The sequence below is a fragment of the Hyla sarda genome, chromosome 6, assembly GCF_029499605.1.
Source record: "Hyla sarda isolate aHylSar1 chromosome 6, aHylSar1.hap1, whole genome shotgun sequence".
NCBI lineage: Eukaryota > Metazoa > Chordata > Amphibia > Anura > Hylidae > Hyla > Hyla sarda.
The window spans coordinates 92,878,706-92,902,600 of NC_079194.1; the positions used below are offsets into that span (position 1 = coordinate 92,878,706).

The window sequence follows — 23,895 nt, forward strand, 5'->3', positions numbered from 1 at the left end:
CCTACAACCTCTACGTATGAACTTGGCCAAGATTGGATCCTGCGATAAAACTGGTAGATACTTCTTTACAGCTACTTCATGATACTCTGTACTAAAAGTAGTAACAAAGGTAACTTTATCATCATCAGGACACTTAGTTCCTATGTTTCCGTTACTACTTTTAGATTTAGATGAGATCAATAAATCCTTCCTATCCTTATCACAAATCTTATTTAAAGCTCTGTGTATTAGTCTTGTGGGATAACCCCTATTAGTCAAGCGTTCTTTCACCACAATAGATTCGTTATTGAACAATTCTTGGGAAGAACAATTGCGCTTGGCACGAGTAAATTCACCCACAGGCACAGCAGCAATTGTGTGCCTCGGGTGACAAGACTCTGCTCTTAAAAGTTAATTACCTGCACAGACTTTAAGGTAAGTAGATGTACAAACATGAGGGATTTCAGCTGTTAACAGTATATCCAAAAAAGGGACTTGAGTTTTGTTCCAGGTAAATGTAAACCATAAATTAAACGGATTATTATTGATGAAGTCAATGAAATTTTGTATGTTATATGGATCTGTTTTCCAAATTATGAACATGTCGTCCACAAATCTACCAAAAAAAGCTATATCTTGTTGAAATGGATTGTCATCACAAAAAATGTATTGTAACTCCCACCAGAAAACAAAAATGTTAGCGATGGATGGTGAGGCTTTAGCGCCCATAGAGGCACCTGTTTTTTGAATAAAAAAATCTCCATCAAAGGAAAAAAAATTATGTGACAATAAGTAACGTAAAGCCTCGATGACAAATTGCTGCAACTCAATGCTGTAAGTGGAAAACGTGGACATAATAGAGCTGACGGCCAAAATAGACAAGTAATGAGGTAGAGATGAATATAAGGATTCGATATCCATAGTGAGCCAGGAGAAGGAGGGTTGCCATTCTATCTGGCCCACCATGTATCCATGGTGGGCCAGATAGAATGGCAACCCTCCTTCTCCTGGCTCACTATGGATATCGAAGTGTTGCGAGTCCTTAATATAACTGGGGCAGAGAGGGACCAAAGGTTTTAAAACTGAGTCCACCCACTGACTGAGGCGCTCATTCAAGGAACCGATTCCCGCTACGATAGGTCGCATCGGGGGAGGGAATCGGTCCTTGTGTACCTTAGGCAGTGAGTGGAGAAGGGGGGTGGTGGGATTGTGAACCAGGATATAATCGTACTGTTTTTGAGAAATAACCCCTAAATCCAGACCAAGGTTCAACACTGACCTCAGATCCTCCCTAAAAAGGGATGTCGGATCAGAGGGCAGTGTACCATACGTATCCCGGTCTTCAAGGATTTTTTTTATTTAACAAGCCATATAACCCTGCATCCAAACAGACCACCATATCCCCCTTGTCAGCTGACCTCACAATCAGTTGTTTGTTATCTTTAATATGTCTAATGGCCAGTTTCTCCTGTTTGGACAATTTTCTCATGGAATGAAACACAACCTAAATCAGGTTATGTTTCAGTAATACTTTGCATTCTTGGTGCTTCTCCACACCGGTCGAGCCCCGGACTCAAGATGTCTGTTACGGATCCCCCAGCCACAGAGGCGTTGCCCGCTCAAAGACCTGAGTTGTTGGTGCTGAAAGACATAGAGGACTACACCACCCGATTGTAAACTGCGACCAACATCTTTGATACAGAGCAAGCCTCTAAAGATATTAAACTACAACTTAATATGAACACTTTAGAAAAACTGCTTGTTCGAGAAACCACACTTTGGTGGGACATTACCACCATGGAAAAGTACATGGAGGAGAGACTCATTCCAAGGGGTCTACGGATAAAAAAGCTCCCTACACCTACTTTAACAACAGAGCTACAGAAAGTGTGGGATGAAGCTTTAACCACCTGTTCATTAAAATTAATGGACGTACTCCTTACCATGGATGGTTTTCTTTGTCCAATGTGAAAACGGAGATTAAAAGTATCCAACAGGACCTCACTCCATTCTCCACGATGCCTATCGTTTGCAATTTTGATACGAGACTTAAAGATAATATTGCACGTCTTGAGACTAACCTGGTTGAAACCAAAAAGTTGAAGTTTCAACGTGATCTCCACGATTTGAAATCTAACAAGATGTATGCGTGGAGTGAGTGGGATAAAATCATCCCCACCAAATCCATTCTACGTAAGAAAAACGCCAAGCCTACACAGAGAGTTACCTTCTCCTCCCTGGAATCTGAAACCTTGGACTCCATGTCGGATCTTTCGGATGTTCCCGAGTCCAATGCCGGTTCATCAACCAGAGGCCCCCTCTCTAACCCGCCTTACCGCAATCCTCGTGGTAAGAGGTAAAAAAACGGGGTAGGAGAGCGGGGAGGAAACATCGGCACCAGGCGTTCTCCTCGAGAAAGCAAACCGAAGAATCAATGGTAGAAATCGGTGAGGTACTTAGTCTTTCTGCCATTATTTTGTCTATACCCCAAATCAAGGTGTTGTCTAAAGGTTTGGGTTTTTCACCTACTTACCATTTTGATGTTTTTGATACCATCTTAAACATTAATCGATTTGTCAGATCTCGGACGTTAAAGAGACACTTTGCATTAATGCCTCCTGGACTTCCACAAGATGAGACTGATATATCAGGGACTTTTTCTCATGAAATTTCCAGTGTTCGTAATAGTGACTCTTCAGCCATTATGTCTAGTTCACGTTCTAACGCAATGTTAACAAGTGTTAACAAGTGATTTAGGTTGTGTTTCATTCCATGAGCAAATTTCTCTATGTAACCTTAGATCTTTAGTAATAGAGTCTATGAAAGCAACTAATATGACTGATGGTCCTGGTGATTTTTATGAGTAATCCGGATTTTTATCCAATTCACTCCAGATCTCCTGTTATGGACAATTTCCAGGACCTAATTATGCATGACTTTGCAAGTACTAGACTTTTTTAGCTCTACTAAGTCATGCATAATTAGGTCCTGGAAATTGTCCATAACAGGAGAAACTGGCCATTAGACAGATTAAAGATAACAAACAGATTGTGAGGTCAGCTGACAACGGGGGTATGGTGGTCTGTTTGGATACAGGGTTATATGGCTTGTTAAATAAAAAAAAATCCTTGAAGACCGGGGTACGTATGGTACACTGCCCTCTGATCCAACATCCCTTTTTAGGGAGGATCTGAGGTCAGTGTTGAACCTTGGTCTGGATTTAGGGGTTATTTCTCAAAAACAGTACGATTATATCCTGGTTCACAATCCCACCACCCCCATTTTCCACTCACTGCCTAAGGAACACAAGGACCGATTCCCTCCCCCGATGCGACCTATCGTAGCGGGAATCGGTTCCTTGAACGAGCGCCTCAGTCAGTTGGTGGACTCAGTTTTAAAACCTTTGGTTCCTCTCTGCCCCAGTTATATTAAGGACTCGCAACACTTGCTATCCATGGTGGGCCAGATAGAATGTCAACCCTCCTTCTCGTGGCTCACTATGGATATCGAATCCTTATATTCATCTCTATCTCATAACTTGTCTATTTTGGCCGTCAGCTCTATTATGTCCACGTTTTCCACTTACAGCATTGAGTTGCAGGAATTTTTCATCAAGGCTTTACGTTACTAATTGTCACATAATTTTTTTTCCTTTGATGGAGATTTTTTTATTAAAAAAACAGGTGCCTCTATATGCGCTAAAGCCTCACCATCCATCGCTAACATTTTGTTTTCTGGTGGGAGTTACAATACATTTTTTGTGATGACAATCCATTTCAACAAGATATAGCTTTTTTTGGTAGATTTGTGGACGACGTGGTCATAATTTGGAAAACAGATCCATGTAACATACAAAATTTCATTGACTTCATCAATAATAATCTGTTTAATTTATGGTTTACATTTACCTGGAACAAAACTCAAGTCCCTTTTTTGGATATACTGTTAACAGCTGAAATCCCTCATGTTTGTACATCTACTTACCGTAAAGTCTGTGCAGGTAATTCACTTTTAAGAGCAGAGTCTTGTCACCCGAGGCACACAATTGCTGCTGTGCCTGTGGGTGAATTTACTCGTGCCACGCGCAATTGTTCTTCCCAAGAATTGTTCAATAACGAATCTATTGTGGTGAAAGAACGCTTGACTAATAGGGGTTATCCCACAAGACTAATACACAGAGCTTTAAATAAGATTTGTGATAAGGATAGGAAGGATTTATTGATCTCATCTAAATCTAAAAGTAGTAACGGAAACATAGGAACTAAGTGTCCTGATGATGATAAAGTTACCTTTGTTACTACTTTTAGTACAGAGTATCATGAAGTAACTAAAATTGTAAAGAAGTATCTACCAGTTTTATCGCAGGATCCAATCTTGGCCAAGTTCATACGTAGAGGTGGTAGGTTTTCCTCTAGACGTGCACCTACTATTGGCAACATATTGCCAGTATGTTTTCTACCACCAGCGAGATCAGCCCCACCTGGCTCCAGGTTAAAGGATTTTATAAGTGTGGCCTTTCTCGCTGTGTGGTATGCAAATATGCACAAGTAACTAAGGAGGTTGTTGCTTATAATACTAACCAATGTTTCCCTATACGCTCATTCATAAACTGCCAGACTACGTTTACAGTTTATGTTATATCCTGTATGAAATGCAAATTAAACTATGTAGGCAGTGTTACGCCGAGCGCTCCGGGTCCCCGCTCCTCCCCGGAGCGCTCGCTTCACTCTCCCCGCGGCAGCGCTCCGGTCACGTCCTCTGACCCGGGGCGCTGCGATTCCGCTGCCAGCCGGGATGCGATTCGCGATGCGGGTAGCGCCCGCTCGCGATGCGCACCCCGGCTCCCCTACCTGACTCGCTCTCCGTCTGTTCTGTCCCGGCGCGCGCGGCCCCGCTCCCTAGGGCGCGCGCGCGCCGGGTCTCTGCGATTTAAAGGGCCACTGCGCCGCTGATTGGCGCAGTGGTTCCAATTAGTGTGTTCACCTGTGCACTTCCCTATATCACCTCACTTCCCCTGCACTCCCTTGCCGGATCTTGTTGCCTTAGTGCCAGTGAAAGCGTTCCTTGTGTGTTCCTTGCCTGTGTTTCCAGACCTTCTGCCGTTGCCCCTGACTACGATCCTTGCTGCCTGCCCCGACCTTCTGCTACGTCCGACCTTGCTTTTGCCTACTCCCTTGTACCGCGCCTATCTTCAGCAGCCAGAGAGGTGAGCCGTTGCTAGTGGATACAACCTGGTCACTACCGCCGCAGCAAGACCATCCCGCTTTGCGGCGGGCTCTGGTGAAAACCAGTAGTGGCTTAGAACCGGTCCACTAGCACGGTCCACGCCAATCCCTCTCTGGCACAGAGGATCCACTACCTGCCAGCCGGCATCGTGACAGTAGATCCGGCCATGGATCCCGCTGAAGTTCCTCTGCCAGTTGTCGCTGACCTCACCACGGTGGTCGCCCAGCAGTCACAACAGATAGCGCAACAAGGCCAACAGCTGTCTCAACTGACCGTTATGCTACAACAGTTACTACCACAGCTTCAGCAGTCATCTCCTCCGCCAGCTCCTGCACCTCCTCCGCAGCGAGTGGCCGCTCCTGGGATACGCTTATCCTTGCCGGATAAATTTGATGGGGACTCTAAGTTTTGCCGTGGCTTTCTTTCCCAATGTTCCCTGCATCTGGAGATGATGTCGGACCTGTTTCCCACTGAAAGGTCTAAGGTGGCTTTCGTAGTCAGCCTTCTGTCCGGAAAAGCCCTGTCATGGGCCACACCGCTCTGGGACCGCAATGACCCCGTCACTGCCTCTGTACACTCCTTCTTCTCGGAAATCCGAAGTGTCTTTGAGGAACCTGCCCGAGCCTCTTCTGCTGAGACTGCCCTGTTGAACCTGGTCCAGGGTAATTCTTCCGTTGGCGAGTATGCCGTACAATTCCGTACTCTTGCTTCAGAATTGTCCTGGAATAATGAGGCCCTCTGCGCGACCTTCAAAAAAGGCCTATCCAGCAACATTAAAGATGTTCTGGCCGCACGAGAAATTCCTGCTAATCTACATGAACTTATTCACCTAGCCACTCGCATTGACATGCGTTTTTCCGAAAGGCGTCAGGAACTCCGCCAAGATATGGACTCTGTTCGCACGAGGCGTTTCTTCTCCTCGGCTCCTCTCTCCTCTGGTCCCCTGCAATCTGTTCCTGTGCCTCCCGCCGTGGAGGCTATGCAGGTCGACCGGTCTCGCCTGACACCTCAAGAGAGGACACGACGCCGTATGGAGAACCTCTGCCTGTACTGTGCTAGTACCGAACACTTCCTGAGAGATTGTCCTATCCGTCCTCCCCGCCTGGAAAGACGTACGCTGACTCCGCACAAAGGTGAGACAGTCCTTGATGTCTACTCTGCTTCTCCACGTCTTACTGTGCCTGTGCGGATGTCTGCCTCTGCCTTCTCCTTCTCTACAGTGGCCTTCTTGGACTCTGGATCTGCAGGAAATTTTATTTTGGCCTCACTCGTCAACAGGTTCAACATCCCGGTGACCAGTCTCGCCAGACCCCTCTACATCAATTGTGTAAATAATGAAAGATTGGACTGTACCATACGTTTCCGCACGGAGCCCCTTCTTATGAGCATCGGATCTCATCATGAGAGGATTGAACTTTTGGTCCTCCCCAATTGCACCTCGGAAATTCTCCTTGGACTTCCCTGGCTTCAACTTCATTCCCCTACCCTGGATTGGTCCACTGGGGAGATCAAGAGTTGGGGGTTCTCTTGTTCCAAGAACTGTCTAAAACCGGTCCCCAGTAACCCTTGCCGTAACTCTGTGGTTCCTCCAGTAACCGGTCTCCCTAAGGCCTATATGGACTTCGCGGATGTTTTCTGCAAAAAACAAGCTGAGACTCTACCTCCTCACAGGCCTTATGATTGCCCTATCGACCTCCTCCCGGGCACTACTCCACCCCGGGGCAGAATTTATCCTCTCTCTGCCCCAGAGACTCTTGCCATGTCCGAATACGTCCAGGAGAATCTAAAAAAGGGCTTTATCCGTAAATCCTCCTCTCCTGCCGGAGCCGGATTTTTCTTTGTGTCCAAAAAAGATGGCTCCCTACGTCCTTGCATTGACTACCGCGGTCTTAATAAAATCACGGTTAAGAACCGCTACCCCTTACCCCTCATCTCTGAACTCTTTGATCGCCTCCAAGGTGCCCACATCTTCACTAAATTGGACTTAAGAGGCGCCTATAACCTCATCCGCATCAGAGAGGGGGACGAGTGGAAAACGGCATTTAACACCAGAGATGGACACTTTGAGTATCTGGTCATGCCCTTTGGACTGTGCAACGCCCCTGCCGTCTTCCAAGACTTTGTCAATGAAATTTTTCGTGATCTGTTATACTCCTGTGTTGTTGTATATCTGGACGATATCCTAATTTTTTCTGCCAATCTAGAAGAACACCGCCAGCATGTCCGTATGGTTCTTCAGAGACTTCGTGACAACCAACTCTATGCCAAAATTGAGAAATGTCTGTTTGAATGCCAATCTCTTCCTTTTCTAGGATATTTGGTCTCTGGCCAGGGACTACAGATGGATCCAGACAAACTCTCTGCCGTCTTAGATTGGCCACGCCCCTCCGGACTCCGTGCTATCCAACGCTTTTTGGGGTTCGCCAATTATTACAGGCAATTTATTCCACATTTTTCTACCATTGTGGCTCCTATCGTGGCTTTAACCAAAAAAAATGCTGATCCCAAGTCCTGGCCTCCTCAAGCAGAAGACGCCTTTAAACGACTCAAGTCTGCCTTTTCTTCGGCTCCCGTCCTCTCCAGACCTGACCCTTCCAAACCCTTCCTATTGGAGGTTGATGCCTCCTCAGTGGGAGCTGGAGCTGTTCTTCGACAAAAAAATTCTTCCGGGCATGCTGTCACTTGTGGTTTTTTCTCTAGGACCTTCTCTCCAGCGGAGAGGAACTACTCCATCGGGGATCGAGAGCTTCTAGCCATTAAATTAGCACTTGAGGAATGGAGGCATCTGCTGGAGGGATCAAGTTCTCCTGTTATTATCTACACCGACCACAAGAACCTCTCCTACCTCCAGTCTGCCCAACGGCTGAATCCTCGCCAGGCCCGGTGGTATCTGTTCTTTGCCCGATTTAATTTTGAGATTCACTTTCGTCCTGCCGATAAGAACATTAGGGCCGATGCTCTCTCTCGTTCCTCGGATGCCTCAGAAGTTGAACTCTCTCCGCAACACATCATTCCACCTGACTGCCTGATCTCCACTTCTCCTGCCTCCATCAGGCAGACTCCTCCAGGAAAGACCTTTGTTTCTCCTCGCCAACGCCTCGGAATCCTCAAATGGGGTCACTCCTCCCATCTCGCAGGTCATCCGGGTATCAAGAAATCTGTGCAACTCATCTCCCGCTTCTATTGGTGGCCGACTCTGGAGACGGATGTTGTGGACTTTGTGCGAGCCTGCACTATCTGTGCCCGGGATAAGACTCCTCGCCAGAAGCCCGCTGGTTTTCTTCATCCTCTGCCTGTCCCCGAACAGCCTTGGTCTCTGATTGGTATGGATTTTATTACTGATTTACCCCCTTCCCGTGGCAACACTGTTATTTGGGTGGTCGTTGATCGATTCTCCAAAATGGCACATTTCATCCCTCTTCCTGGTCTTCCTTCTGCGCCTCAGTTGGCTAAACAATTTTTTGTACACATTTTTCGTCTTCACGGGTTGCCTACGCAGATTGTCTCGGATAGAGGCGTCCAATTCGTGTCTAAATTCTGGAGGGCTCTCTGTAAACAACTCAAGATTAAATTAAATTTTTCTTCTGCATATCATCCCCAGTCCAATGGACAAGTAGAAAGGATTAACCAGATCTTGGGTGATTATTTGCGACATTTTGTTTCCTCCCGCCAGGATGACTGGGCAGATCTCCTCCCATGGGCCGAATTCTCGTATAACTTCAGGGTCTCTGAGTCTTCCTCCAAATCCCCATTTTTCGTGGTGTACGGCCGTCACCCTCTTCCCCCCCTCCCTACTCCCTTGCCCTCTGGTCTGCCCGCTGTGGATGAAATTTCTCGTGACCTTTCCATCATATGGAGAGAGACCCAAAATTCTCTCTTACAGGCTTCATCACGCATGAAGAAGTTCGCGGATAAGAAAAGAAGAGCTCCCCCCGTTTTTTCCCCTGGAGACAAGGTATGGCTCTCCGCTAAATATGTCCGCTTCCGTGTCCCTAGCTACAAGTTGGGACCACGCTATCTTGGTCCTTTCAAAATTTTGTGTCAAATTAATCCTGTCTCTTATAAACTTCTTCTTCCTCCCTCTCTTCGTATCCCTAATGCCTTTCACGTCTCTCTTCTCAAACCACTCATCCTCAACCGTTTTTCTCCCAAATCTGTTCCTCCCACTCCTGTTTCCGGCTCCTCGGACATCTTCTCGGTCAAAGAAATTTTAGCTGCCAAAAAGGTCAGAGGGAAAAATTTTTTTTTAGTGGACTGGGAGGGTTGTGGTCCTGAAGAGAGATCCTGGGAACCTGAGGACAACATCCTAGACAAAAGTCTGCTCCTCAGGTTCTCAGGCTCTAAGAAGAGGGGGAGACCCAAGGGGGGGGGGTACTGTTACGCCGAGCGCTCCGGGTCCCCGCTCCTCCCCGGAGCGCTCGCTTCACTCTCCCCGCGGCAGCGCTCCGGTCACGTCCTCTGACCCGGGGCGCTGCGATTCCGCTGCCAGCCGGGATGCGATTCGCGATGCGGGTAGCGCCCGCTCACGATGCGCACCCCGGCTCCCCTACCTGACTCGCTCTCCGTCTGTTCTGTCCCGGCGCGCGCGGCCCCGCTCCCTAGGGCGCGCGCGCGCCGGGTCTCTGCGATTTAAAGGGCCACTGCGCCGCTGATTGGCGCAGTGGTTCCAATTAGTGTGTTCACCTGTGCACTTCCCTATATCACCTCACTTCCCCTGCACTCCCTTGCCGGATCTTGTTGCCTTAGTGCCAGTGAAAGCGTTCCTTGTGTGTTCCTTGCCTGTGTTTCCAGACCTTCTGCCGTTGCCCCTGACTACGATCCTTGCTGCCTGCCCCGACCTTCTGCTACGTCCGACCTTGCTTTTGCCTACTCCCTTGTACCGCGCCTATCTTCAGCAGCCAGAGAGGTGAGCCGTTGCTAGTGGATACGACCTGGTCACTACCGCCGCAGCAAGACCATCCCGCTTTGCGGCGGGCTCTGGTGAAAACCAGTAGTGGCTTAGAACCGGTCCACTAGCACGGTCCACGCCAATCCCTCTCTGGCACAGAGGATCCACTACCTGCCAGCCGGCATCGTGACAGGCAGCACAAAACGTTTTTTTTAAAAACGTATACAGGAGCACATTCGAGCCGCAGTCAATCCGCACCATGTGAACGCCTCCACTGTCTCTAGACATTTTCGGGACGTTCACGGTGGCGATGTCTCTGACATGATTTTCTGTGGCATCGAATGTATCCGTAAACATTTGAGAGGAGGGGATCGGGTTAGAACCCTACGAAACAGAGAGGCCTTTTGGATACATAATCTTCAGACCACTCATCCTAGTGGCCTGAACCTTAGAAACGATTTGATTCTTCATTATTAATTGGTTTCACTTTTAGGGCATTATTTACATTGTGCGGTTTTTCTATTTTAGTTTTTTCTTTGTCTTACGTTTTTTTCTTATTAACATAGGATTTATATTGTTACATAATTGCATTTATTGTGTGTAATTTTATGTGCAACAATACCTTATTACTACTTACATGTTTTACCTTTAAGTGTTTGTTAGAGTTAATCTGTCGAGGCAACAGAGTGGGTTAATTAGTATGGACTTTGTCCTGACTCCTCCTTACCCCTGATAGATGCCCGTATATAAACTGTTCTTGTAGTGAATTACAATGTGCTGAGACAAAGGGTGCACACCCGAAACACGTCCAAGCTGAATATTGGTTGTTGGTTGCCTGGCTGAGTCCCGCTTGCATGCGGTTTTATGGGATCCGAATAAACAGATTTTTTCATCGTACCACTGGCTACCTATTTCTGTTCTATTGCCTAATTTACAAATCTGTTTACATTTCTGGCACCAGTTGATTTATAAAAAAAAAAGTTTTCCACAGGAGTACCCCTTTAAAGCTACAATCAGTAGTGATTGCAGCACCTATGTGGTTAAACTGCCGAGACCGGCACAATCCTCGGTCTTGGCAGCTGCAGCAGAAGCATGGTCGTATTTAAAAGCTGATCCCTACTGCCTCTGTGTCTAAGTGCATAGGATCGCCATGACATAATTGTACGTCATGTTGCGCTAATGTAGCGGTTGCCATGAAATACATTTATATCTTGAGACAGGAAAGGGTTAAAAATAGAGCGTCTCCTGTTTTTTTTAATTTTCAGAATAAAATAAAAACGCATCCTTAACATTCAGGCACAAAAATACAAAATAAATCCTGTAGTCAAAGCACTATGCAAGTGACTTCCTACCAGTCACTCCATCAAAACAGAAGACATCAAGATGTGTTACCTCACACCAGTATTAAAGGAGTATTCCAGGGAAAAAAAATGTTTTATATCAACTGGCTCCAGAAAGGTAAACAGATTTGTAAATTACTTCTATTTAAAAATCTTAATCCTCCCAATAACTCAGCTGCTGAAGTTGAATTGTTCTTTTCTGTCTGGCAATAATGCTCTCTGCTGACATCTCTGCTTGTCTCGGGAACTGCACAGAGTAGAAGAGGTTTGCTATGGGGATTTGCTTCTACTCTGGACAGTTCCCGAGACACATGTCATCAGAGAGCAGTTAGACAGAAAAGAACAACTCAACTTCAGCAGCTCATAAGTACTGAAAGAATTAAGATTTTTAAATAGAAGTTATTTACAAAAAGTTTAACTTTCTGGAGCCAGTTGACACATAAAAAAAAGTTTTTTTTCTGGATAACCCCTTTAAGTGTCCCACAAGAGGCTAGCAGATAACAGTCTTTCAAACTTTCAACAGGGTCCAATTTCCTTACAGTCTCCCGGTATGCAACCTTTTGTAAGTCTAGTAATGCATGACCTCCAGCACCTGGGCTTAGAATTTGGACTGGCCAGAAAGGGAATGACAGGCTCCACTACCAACCTGCCTGTCAATCCATAAATATCCAGGACCAAAGTCCATTTTGATTGACTATTAATTTGCTTTCCTTTTTTTTTTTGTTTCCTTTTTTTATACTTCTACTTCTGTTAAAAATGTAGATTTTTTTTCTTTATTATTAGTTGAAGGTTTCAGACATTTTATAGAATTAGTATATACAAAGGATGGTAAAATTATACAGCCTTAAAGGGGTACTCCGATGGAAAACAATTGTTTTCATATGAACTGGCTCCAGAAAATTAAAAGAGAAATGCGGCGCAAAACTTTTAAAGGGGTACTCCGGTGTAATTTTCTTTTTTCAAATCAACTGGTGCAAGAAAGTTAAACAGATTTGTAAATCACTTCTATTTAAAAATCTTAACCCTTCTAGTACTTATCAGCTGCTGTATACTACAGACATACTTCAAAGAAATTAGTGAAGTTCGTTTCAGTCTGACAACAGTGCTCTCTACTGACACCTCTGTCCGTGTCAGGAACTGTCCAGAGCAGGAGAGGTTTTCTATGGGGAAGTTATTCTAATCTGGATGGTCCCGGACACGGACAGGGATGTCAATAGCGAGCACTGTTGTCAGACAGAAAAGAAATTCACAAATTTCTCTGTTTTATACAGTAGCTGATAAGTACTGGAAGGATTAAGATTTTTAAATAGAAGTAAATTACAAATCTGTTTAACTTGCAGGCACCAGTTGATTTGAAAACACTTCTTTTTTCAACTTGTTTCCACCTGAGTTCCCCTTTAACTTTCCCTGTGCCCGGGCTGCAAAAACTAAACAAAACTAACTTTAGCTCACCTTCCTACGTTCCTCGTTGCGCCGGTATCTGTGTCCAGTTCCTTCAGCGCTGTTCGGCTCCCTGCTTCTTATCCTCAGACCGTCACACTGTTTTTATGATAGATGTGTGAATGTATGATAGTTGTGTGTATGATAAATGTGTGTATGTATGATAGATCATACAACAATCATACATAAATACATCTATCAAACACACAACTGTCATACATACATCTACCATTTACCAGTTATATACACATCTATTATACATACTGTATATCAATGCTAAGGGGCAGTATTATATTAAGGGGGTACAGTGGGTGGCAGTATTTTATTCAGGGGGTAGAGTGGGTGGCAGTATTATTTTCAGGGGGAACAGTGGGTGGCAGTATTATATTCTGTAGGTTCAGTAGGTGGCAGTATTGTATTGTGGGGTACAGTGGGTGGCAATATTATATTCAGAGGGTACAGTCTGTGGCAGTATTATATTCAGGTAAGGAGCACAATGAAAGACCCGTTCGGCACTGCGACTTCAGAAATGCAGGAGGTGTGTGAATAGGGTATACAGTTGGTTCTTGCATCAAGATGTAGGTGGTGCTCAGGCTACTTGCAATATTCAGTAGATACAAATATTCAAGTGTAGAAAAAGAAATGATAGCCGGCCACTCACCAGTATGTCCTTTCTTCAAGCCTTTATTGCATCGGCATAATACTCACATAAACGGGGGGTCGTACAGAAAGGAATAGCGGGGGGTACAGTGGCGACAAGCTCTGTTTCGCACACTAAGGTGCTTCGTCCGGCCATACGGCATGGCTGGACGAAGCACCTGAGTGTACGAAACTGAGCTTGTCGCCTCTCTACCCCCTTCTCTTCCTTTCTGTATGACCCCCCCGTTTATGTGAGTATTATGCCGATGCAATAAAGGCTTGAAGAAAGGACATACTGGTGAGTGGCCAGCTACCATTTCTTTTTCTACACTCGAATATTTGTATTATATTCAGGGGGTACAGTATTTAGCAGGGTTATAATGATTATTGTATATAGTGACAAAGTGAGGAACCAATGTGTGTCAGACGTCATTGGGGTGGGTAGGGGGCCCAGGGAAATTTTTTGCATTGGGGCCATGTGGTTTCCAGCTACGCCACTGGCACCATAGGACGTGCAGCTTGATAAGTACAAGTGGTGGTATGGCGAGGGTTGTCAAACTATGCATGTCTTAGGCCTCTTTCACACATTATTCCCCCGGCAATAATGGCCTTCAAACTCTCTTTTTTATTTTCTTTTAGTTTGACAGCCGTCATTTTGGCGGGTCATAACAGGCAATAACGGGTCCCGACGGACCCCATTATAGTCAATGGGGTCCGTCGGGCGCCATTATTTTCAGAGAGAATAGCGGGAGAAAACGGTGACGGTGCAAGATCCGAAAATAATGAGCTTCACACTGCCGGAGACAACCGGCAGTGTGAATGTAGCCTAAAAAAGGTGTCACCAGGGTAAAAAGTTTGTAAAGGTCTGCTCTAAGTTATCTTTGTAGTGGAGATGTGATTTCCACAGATGATTTGGACTTAGATTTGAGAAATCTCACACTTTCTGATTTCCATAAATTCAAATGTGAGTAAAATATAAGGTTTGTAAAGCTGAATGTGTAAAGTAATGCTTCATCTCCCCCTAGTGGATAACTTCAGTTAAAGCAAGTGTATTGAGGATTATTTATTATTTTAGATGTTTCTTCCCTTTTACAAAGAAAGTATTATTTTGTATTTTTCTGTGACTCGCTCATATACTTTCTGAACCACTGTTCTTGTTTTCCACTTCTGCAGTTTCCTAATCCTTTTCTTGTCTCTCTTTGTTTCTGCAGTGTAATGGTGCAGATGGGTCAGCTTGCAGCAGAAGCACCAGACATTGTGGGAAAAATAACTTAAGACATGCAAAAACACCCTTGTACATCAATTCAAGATGGAGGATACAAAGAAGAATGATCTCATAATCAGAGAGAACAGTATATTGCACATAGTAACCAGTGCATAGTTTAATAAACATTAAGGGTCTATTCACACGTACAGTATTCTGCGCAGATTTCATGTGCAGGATTTCAAACTGTGTTCAGTCATTCAGTTTACATTGAAATCTGCAGCAGGAAATCCTGCCCATGAAATCTGCACAGAATACTGTACGTGTGAATAGACCATTAAGGAGTACTCTGGGATAGAGGGGGGGTTCTGAACCTTTACCTTTCTGTTCGTTGTAAAAACACAAACATCTAAATCACCTCCTGCTGCTCCCCCGGTGCCTCCCCTGTCCTGCTGCGGTCCCCAAAGCCCTCCTGTTCCAGGTTCCCTGTGGTCAATTAATTGCGCTGCAGCAATGTCCATCCCCGTCTAGTGATTGACTTAACAACAGTATGATATATTGAGCCGGGCTCAATATGTCACATGGAGTACTGTTAGGCTATGCCAAAACATTATGATTGGTGAAGGGTCAAACTTTGGGACCCCCATTGAACCCGAGAACAAATGACAGGGGTCTGTATGACATTTCACCTGCAGGACAATGTTCATGGCTTTGGTCCAGGCTGACTGCAGCACAGTTACATTGAAGTAAGAATTTGTGGAACAATTGGAACAGAACAATTAAAGTGATCAGGAGTCAGTGCACGACAGAGCGATTTATACCACTCTGGAGACCCCTCAGGTCCTGCCCAAGACATAACAGTTTAGAAATAAAAGCCACTATACACAGGGCAATATCACTAATAACACCACTATAAAAGGGACATATAATTCCGCCACACCATGACACTACCATTACCACTGATTAATACTGCTATATTGTTATTGAATAGAAAACCACTATACACAAGATCAATAACCCCTATATAGAGGTAGATTTTAGCTGTACACAGGGACTGCAGACCTTATAAGTCATTATAGTTACTCACAGGGGCATCTTCTCTGATCGGAGTCGTTCACTTTTCTCTTTCTTCTCCATCTGTCCTGGGTCATCATGAAGATTTCTCCCGATCACAACTCGTCACTGAATCTGCCAGACGAATGTTTTAGGTTCCTCGCTACAGCAAAGTCCTCAATTCTGTACAAACCCCCTATATGTATTACATTGCCCCATATAGTAGTCCCTTCTGTGCCCCTGTATAGTATTAGGCCCCAACATTGTCCCCATACATTATAATACCCCCTCATCTTGCCACCACATATAATAATGCCCCCTCACATTGCCCCCATACATAATAATGCCCCATCACATTGCCCTCATACATTATAATGGCTCCTCACATTTCCCCCATACATAATAATGCCCCATCACATTGCCCTCATACATTATAATGGCCCCTCACATTGCCCCCATACATTATAATGCCCCCTCACATTGCCCCCAAACATAATAATGCCCCCTCACATTGCCCCCATACATTATAACACCCCCCTCACATTGCCCCACTACATAATCCCTCCTCCCATTGCCCCATACATTATAATGCCTCCTGACATGGACCCCATATATAATAAAGCCCCTGACATGGCCCCCATACATAATAATGTCCCCTGACATGGACCCCATATATAATAAAGCCTCCTGACATGGACCCCATACATAATAATGTCCCCTGACATGGCCCCCATACATAATAAAGCCCCCTGTCATGGCCCCCATACATAATAAAGCCTCCTGACATGGCCCCCATACATAAGAAAGTCCCCTGACATGGCCCCCATACATAATAAAGCCCCCTGACATATCCCCATACATAATAATGTCCCCTGACATGGCCCCCATACATAATAAAGTCTCCTGACATGGCCCCCATACATAATACAGTCCCCTGACATGGACCCCATACATAAAGTCCCCTGTTATGGACCCCATACATAATAAAGTCCCCTGTCATGGCCCCCATACATAATTAAGTCTCCTGACATGTCCCCCATACATAATAAAGTTCCCTGACATGGCCCCCATACATAATAAAGCCCCCTGACATGTCCCCCACACATAATAAAGTCTCCTGACATGTCCCCCATACATAATAAAGTCTCCTGACATGTCCCCCATACATAATAAAGTTCCCTGACATGGCCCCCATACATAATAAAGTCCCCTAACATTGACCCCATACATAAAGCCCCCTGACATGTCCCCCATACATAATAAAGCCTCCTGACATGGCCCCCATAGATAATAAAGCCCCCTGACATGTCCCCCACACATAATAAAGCCTCCTGACATGGCCCCCATACATAATAAAGCCCCCTGACATGTCCCCCATACATAATAAAGTCTCCTGACATGTCCCCCATACATAATAAAGTTCCCTGACATGGCCCCCATACATAATAAAGTCCCCTAACATTGACCCCATACATAAAGCCCCCTGACATGTCCCCCATACATAATAAAGCCTCCTGACATGGCCCCCATACATAATAAAGCCCCCTGACATGTCCCCCACACATAATAAAGCCTCCTGACATGGCCCCATACATAATAAAGTCCCCTGACATGGCCCCCATAAAGTCCCTTCACAAAGCTCCATGGAAAAACAAAAACCCCACTCACCTCTGCCTCGTTCCCTCGCTGCTCCTGCACCTCCACTTCTCTCTCTCTCTGCTTCCTGTGCTGACAGCCTCTGCAGAGCGGCTGGCTCCTACCTGTCACATCAGCCACTGCAACTGAGCGCACGCTCAATACTGTGTGCGTCGTAAAGGCACACTCAGTGTTGAAGGCTGCGGTCGCTCAGGGATTCGGGACAGGTGCCCCAAATCTGTGGGCGCCCCTTCTCCTGCTGGCCCAGTTGCAGGGGGTGCGATGGGGCCCACAGATGAATAGGTGAATGGTCGGGTTATACAGTTGCAGGGACCGTGCCAGCACCGATCCCAGCATGTAGCAGCCCTAGGGCCCCAGGTCTCCCTGGGTACCCGGGCCCCGTACTGGGGCACCGGCTGTATCCCCCTGATGGCGGCCCTGATTCCAGTTGCCATAATGTAGTTGATAAGGGTGTTGGATGCCATTTAAGATGCTTCATGCCCTTTGGTTCCATGCAGCATCAGAATAGTTGTACAATACCTCCTGTACCTAGCAGAGATAACCTGTTTACACAGCGATACATTACTGCACCAGGGAGAAGAATCTCAATGGCATTTTTTTTAGTCAGGATGCATTTTTGTAGAAAAAGTGATGAAAACAAGATTTGAAAAAATTGTGTGTCCCTCAGTGATCTCCTTTCTTTATTAAATAAAATATATACATCCACATGTAAACATATTGCTAAAACGTCCTAAAGGAGTCCAAGCAGTTCTAACAATTCACTCATAAAAGACTTCTCCAAAATACAGTCTGAGATAAAAAGTTGCTGTTAGTCCATTTTTTTAGGAATGCATCCACTTATTTCCAGAACTTCAGGCCAGCCGTCATACTTATTGTTTTCCTTATCATTCTTGATGTGCTGAACAAGGAGTGAAAAGTGAAAATTAAATCTCAGCGATACATAGATACAACATATTCAACATACAAGGCACGTGCAGATGTTCAGTACAATTTTTCCAGCATAAGTTTCCCATCTGTCAATTTTGTGGCCAAGTCAATAAAATAGTTCAAAATAGTGTTAAACCAACACTGGTGGGTCCTTTGCAGTGGGCAGGGAGTGTATAATTTAGGTCCTTAAAGGGGTACTCCCCTAGACATCTTATCCTCTATCCAAAGGAGATGTCTGATCGCGGAGGTCCCGCTGCTGGGGACCCCCACGATCTCCCTGCTGCACCCAGCGTTCCTTTAGAGCATTGGGTGCAGCACCAGAGGCTCGTGACGTCTCGGTCACAGCCACTCGTGACGTCAAGGCCACGCCACCTCAGTACAAGTCTATGGGAGGGGGCATGACGGCAGTCGCGCCCCCCTCCCATAGACTTGAACTGAGGGGGCGTGGGCGTGACGTCATGAGCGGCCGTGACATCACAAGCCTCCGTGCCACATCGCCAGTCATCTGGCACCGAGCGAAGTTCGCTCCGTGCACCAGATGTCTGGGGTGCCGCAGCCGAGATCGGAGGGAGGAGTCCCGCCGCTGGGAACCCCCCGTGATCTTGGCTGCGGCACCTCAGACATCTTATCCTCTATCCTTTGGATAGGGGATAAGATGTCTATGGGCAGAGTACCCCTTTGATGTATTGGAATGTCCCGTAACTGTGAGTAGAAGATGGGCCACCATTACCTCAATGGACCTTTGGTCAACCATTCATTCCACACTTCTAGATTGGCAATACAGTGCAATCTGGAATCAGTCATACCTAGATGAAGATGGAGAACTGAGGGATGGCTAAAGGGGACATAAGTGGCAATTGGCAGAGGAAGCACAACATTTGGCTCTTTATATGGGACAATCTCTTCATATTGTATGTTGCTTAACAAATAATATAGTGGAAAAGTCAATAATTTAGTATACAGACAACCTCTATATGGGAACAGATGATTTTACCGGAGAAAGCTGCTGACTGCTGCAAGGGACATGTATTATTATGTGTTGGTCTTTCAGATGAATAGCTGTTCTATGGAGCCCACCAGAGTTAGAGCCACTCCAAGCTAAAAGCTCTGCATTCAGGCTCATATAGGGGGATCCTAAGCAAGGCCAGACCCCACCCCACAATGTTCAAATAACCTAAAAATGCTTGACACCTGCCACATCTGAAGAAGACATTTACAGTACCTGCTCAAAGGGGCTTTTGTTCTTCAATCCTTTTCCTCCAACAAAGGTCCAAGAGTCCCGGAATCCCAGTTTCTTTGCATAACTACTTCCATAACTGGTAAAGAGATCTCTAGTTTTGTCATCCAGTCTACAGTGGGAACATAGATAAAACTTTGAGTTAGTTTACATTGGCAAGATGACAGATAACCATCAGAACTACCAACATTGACTTTATTCATGTAGGTGGCTCTTGAAGACAGATTATAGGCAATGTTGAGGCATCCCTCTCATCATATTATTAAAGGGGTACTCTGCCCCTAGACATCTTATTCCCATCCAAAGGTTAGGGGCTAAGATATCTGATCGCATGAGTCCTGCCGCAGGGGACCCCAGCGATCTTGGCTGCGGCACCCCAGACATCCAGTGCACAGAGAGAACTTCGCTTGTGACGTCACGGCCATGCCTCGCTCATGACATCAGGGCCACGCCCCTCAATGCAAGTCTACGGGAGGGGGCGTGATGGCTGTTAACCCCCTCCCATAGACTTGCATTGAGGTGGCGTGGCCGTGACATCATGACTGGGGCATGGCCATAACGTCACGAGCCTCTGACGCTGACTCCGACGCTCTAACGAACACCGGGTGCAGCAGGGAGATCGCCGGGGTCTCCAGCGGCGGGACCCCCGTGATCAGATATCTTATCCCCTATTGGATAAGAGATAAGATGTCTAGGGGCGGAGTACCCCTTTAAGCCCAAACTGCTGACAGAATGCAATGTGGCACAGACCTTTCTTAGCACCAATGTCCTTTCATTCTAGCAGTATGCAGGGTCTACAGTATTTGGAAATCCACAATTGGTTATTAAAACCAGCTTGACTATGTTGAGACGACCCAATTGTGCTTCCTAACATGGGAATATATTGATGAAGAAGGGCCCTGAAAATAAAAATGTGCCCCCCTTCATGGATTCTGTAATCTGTAGCAGTACTACAGATTATATAGGTAGAATATCTCCATATATTACATTGCTATATATCATTGCTATCCAGCACATAGCTCTCCACAGGCTGTCAGAGCATGCTGAGAGTTTAAGGGGTATTACGGCCACATACATCTTATCCCCTATCCAAAGGAGAAGGGATAAGATGTCTGATCGCGGGGGTCCCGGCGCTGGGTCCCCCCGCGATCTCCGTGCAGCACCCGCATTCTATGCGGGGCTCCGTCCCCAGTCTCAGAAACCTCTTTGTTTCAGACATGAATGGAGGCGATGTGGCGTGACATGATGGGGATAAGATGTATTTGGCCGGAATACCCCTTTAAGGTTTCACAACAGCTGGAGGGCTACATGTTGGAGACCACAGCTATGTAGTTTCGTTCCTGTTAGCCAACCTGTTAATATAGTATTGCAGTGAAGAGGATGTATCAGCTCAGCAAAGACTTCGGTAGTAGGAAGCTGTTATAAATTTTGTTAAAATATGTAATTTTTCTTCATTCTAAAACCTATATTATTGGTATTTATCTGCCTGGTAGCTGGTATAATCCTTCGGCCCATCTCAGGCACTCCTCTGACTGAACATAGTTCAAGGACTTTGTGGATTAGTTGTCAGGAGGCACAATGGCTTATACTAATAATCTCATAGACGGATCTGGAAACAGATTTATTTTTCCCATTAGAAAATACCACAAACTGGGAGGAAACTGCTCAAAATTGTTCAAAGGAGGATTTATCAGATATTAAAAAGTTTCAGTCAGAGTCCTGCTTTAAAGGGGTTGTCCAGGATTAGAAAAGGGGCGCATCACAACTTTGGTCCAACTTTGGGGAGGGGGTCCCAGCAGTTGGGCCCCCCAGTGATCAGTAAGTAATGGCATACCCTATGCCCTTCTAATGGTGGGAAAATTCGAGGCCAGACAATTTCCTAACTAGATCCATGGTATTGCAAAGGGCTTGTTTTATCAAGACAACTAGAGATGAGCGAACTTACAGTAAATTTGATTCGTCACGAACTTCTCGGCTCGGCAGTTGATGACTTATCCTGCATAAATTAGTTCAGCTTTCAGGTGCTCCCGTGGGCTGGAAAAGGTGGATATAGTCCTAGGAGACTCTTTCCTAGGACAGTATCCACCTTTTCCAGCCCACGGGAGCACCGGAAAGCTGAACTAATTTTTGCAGGAAAAGTCAGCAACCGCCGAGCTGAGAAGTTCGTGACGAATCGAATTTACTGTAAGTTCGTTCATCTCTAAAGACAACTACTGTCCATACTGTCTGTACTTGTGTGATACTCTTATTAACCCCTTAACAAAGTGGTCTATTTTGGCCTTAAATAGATCAATAGTTCAAGCTAATGTAAGAAACTTTGTAATATATTTGTCCATATATAATTAAACAAAAAAGTTTCGTCCCTCTCCCTCATCTCCTGTCAGACTGTATTCTACTCTGAATGTTAGCTCAGTTTTGTCCTGTGTCTGCAAGACAAGCAGAGATAAAGCCTGCAGAGCAGAAATCTGCTGAAGAATACCATACAACTGTTCATTATATAAGTTAAACAAAATCACTTTAAAAAATAAACTTTTTTGTGTTGCCATATTCTGAGTACCTTTTTTTTACTTTTTGGCAGATCGAGTTGTGTATGGGCTTATTTTTTGCGGGAAGAGATTTTGTTTCTATTGTTACTATTATGGGGTTATTATTAATTTTTTATACATTTTTTTTTTCAGGAGACAAGATGAGAAAAATAATAATTCTGTCATTGTATTATTTTTCAATTAATTTTTTATGGTGGTCATTGTGCGGAATAAATGAAATGCTACCTTTTTTCTATGAGTTGGTACAATTTTGGTGATACCCAATGACAGGCAAAGATAGCACCTATTACATGAGGGTACATGGGGGATCCATCCAATAGGCAGTGAATGGAGTGGTGGACACAACATCAGAGAAAAATATTCATGGCTCCTGTTACAAACTTATTAGGAATCGCTATGGTGTTACACGTGCCACTTATCTTGCACATTGCAGGGTTGTTTGTGGGTGGGAGTGATGTGCCAGTCGGCCAATCAGAAGGTGCTCACACCTCCTGAAGGTGGGGGATATTAACCTGCTCTCATTGCAAACCTGTGCCTGTGATATAGGTTTTTCTGTTCCCCAGTGTTCTTTGTTCTGTGTATACTAATAACCTGACCTATTTACCTAATTCATTTTGCCTACTCTTGCTGATTTTGTACTATGCCGCTATCTAGGTTTAATCCATCGTCTGTTTTGACCTTGCCTTGGTTTGTTATTTTGTACTATGCTAACCCCTAGACTGCTGTTTTTTGTACTTTATCTGCAGTCTTTTGCTGACCGACTGACTATTCTTGATGACCCTGTACATGGTGCAGCATAAGGACTGTCGCCCTGTTGGGGGCAACTACTTAGGGCAGATCATCCCATTAGGTAGGGACAAAGGTTGGGGCAAGAACCAGGTCAGCACTGCCCCTTACCCTGGACAAGACCCATACAACTCATATTACTTACTTTGTGGCTGGATCATCAAATGATGCAATAAATATTAAGGTGCCCTCTTTCATTCCTGCCAAGAACTTCTGAACATCCTTTACATCTTCGGAAAGAGATGAAGATACATACAATTATGGACTTAATGAGGAAATACCAGTATAAAGGGTTAAAGGGTTTTTCCAAGAAGTTAATGCTGGGGTCTGACCCCTGCACAGTACTGATCAGCACAAAGGCTCGTTCATATGGGCGGATCCACAGTGTATTTTATGCTGCGGATCTGCCGATGATGGACCCCTACAGTGTGCCTCAGATGTGCTTGCTCAGAGCAGTAGTCCGCCGCTACGAGCAGACACACTGCAATGTGCAAGACGCTGCGCACATACGCAGTATACTCGCACACATTGCAGCTGCTCTCGGCCTAGCTCAGGGAGCAGGGGGAGCGGCCACGATGTGTGCAAGACACCATGCATGTGTGTGGCGACTCGCACATGGCAGCAGTGTTTCTGCTCGTAGCGGCGGATTGCCGCTCTAAGCAGGCACATCTGGAGGCACACTTTAAGGGTCCATTGTCGGTGGATCTGCAGCGTAAAATACGCTGTGGATTCACCCGTGTGAATAATCCCTAATAGAAAGGCTGTGGGGCTTTCAGTGAATTAGACTGACCTACAGAAGCAGGTATGGCTGTCCTATGTCTGTGCAAAGTACTGTGCTGGAAGTCTTGGGAGACGGACCATGTATAGATTAAACTTTAAATTCACATCTTATACATTACAAGCAATTAAAAATGCTTCTACATATGTAGTGTGTTAATATCATGCTGAAATAGCTGTCTCTAGTAGATTGAGAA

At 45.4% G+C, this 23,895-nt stretch overlaps 1 protein-coding gene across 3 annotated transcripts in view; it reads right to left on the reverse strand.

The window, feature by feature from the left end:
* Window positions 1–18,087: 18,087 nt before the first annotated feature.
* Window positions 18,088–23,895, reverse strand: part of FAM3D (FAM3 metabolism regulating signaling molecule D) — a 131,575-nt gene continuing 125,767 nt past the window's right edge. For all 3 annotated transcript variants that reach the window (XM_056524493.1, XM_056524492.1, XM_056524494.1), the window contains 3 exons: window positions 23,067–23,151; window positions 19,575–19,701; window positions 18,088–18,323 (listed from right to left, as the gene is read on the reverse strand). In XM_056524493.1, the coding sequence (XP_056380468.1) occupies window positions 18,234–18,323; window positions 19,575–19,701; window positions 23,067–23,151 (302 nt within the window). In that variant the 3' untranslated portion in view covers window positions 18,088–18,233. The remainder of the gene's footprint in view (window positions 18,324–19,574; window positions 19,702–23,066; window positions 23,152–23,895) is intronic.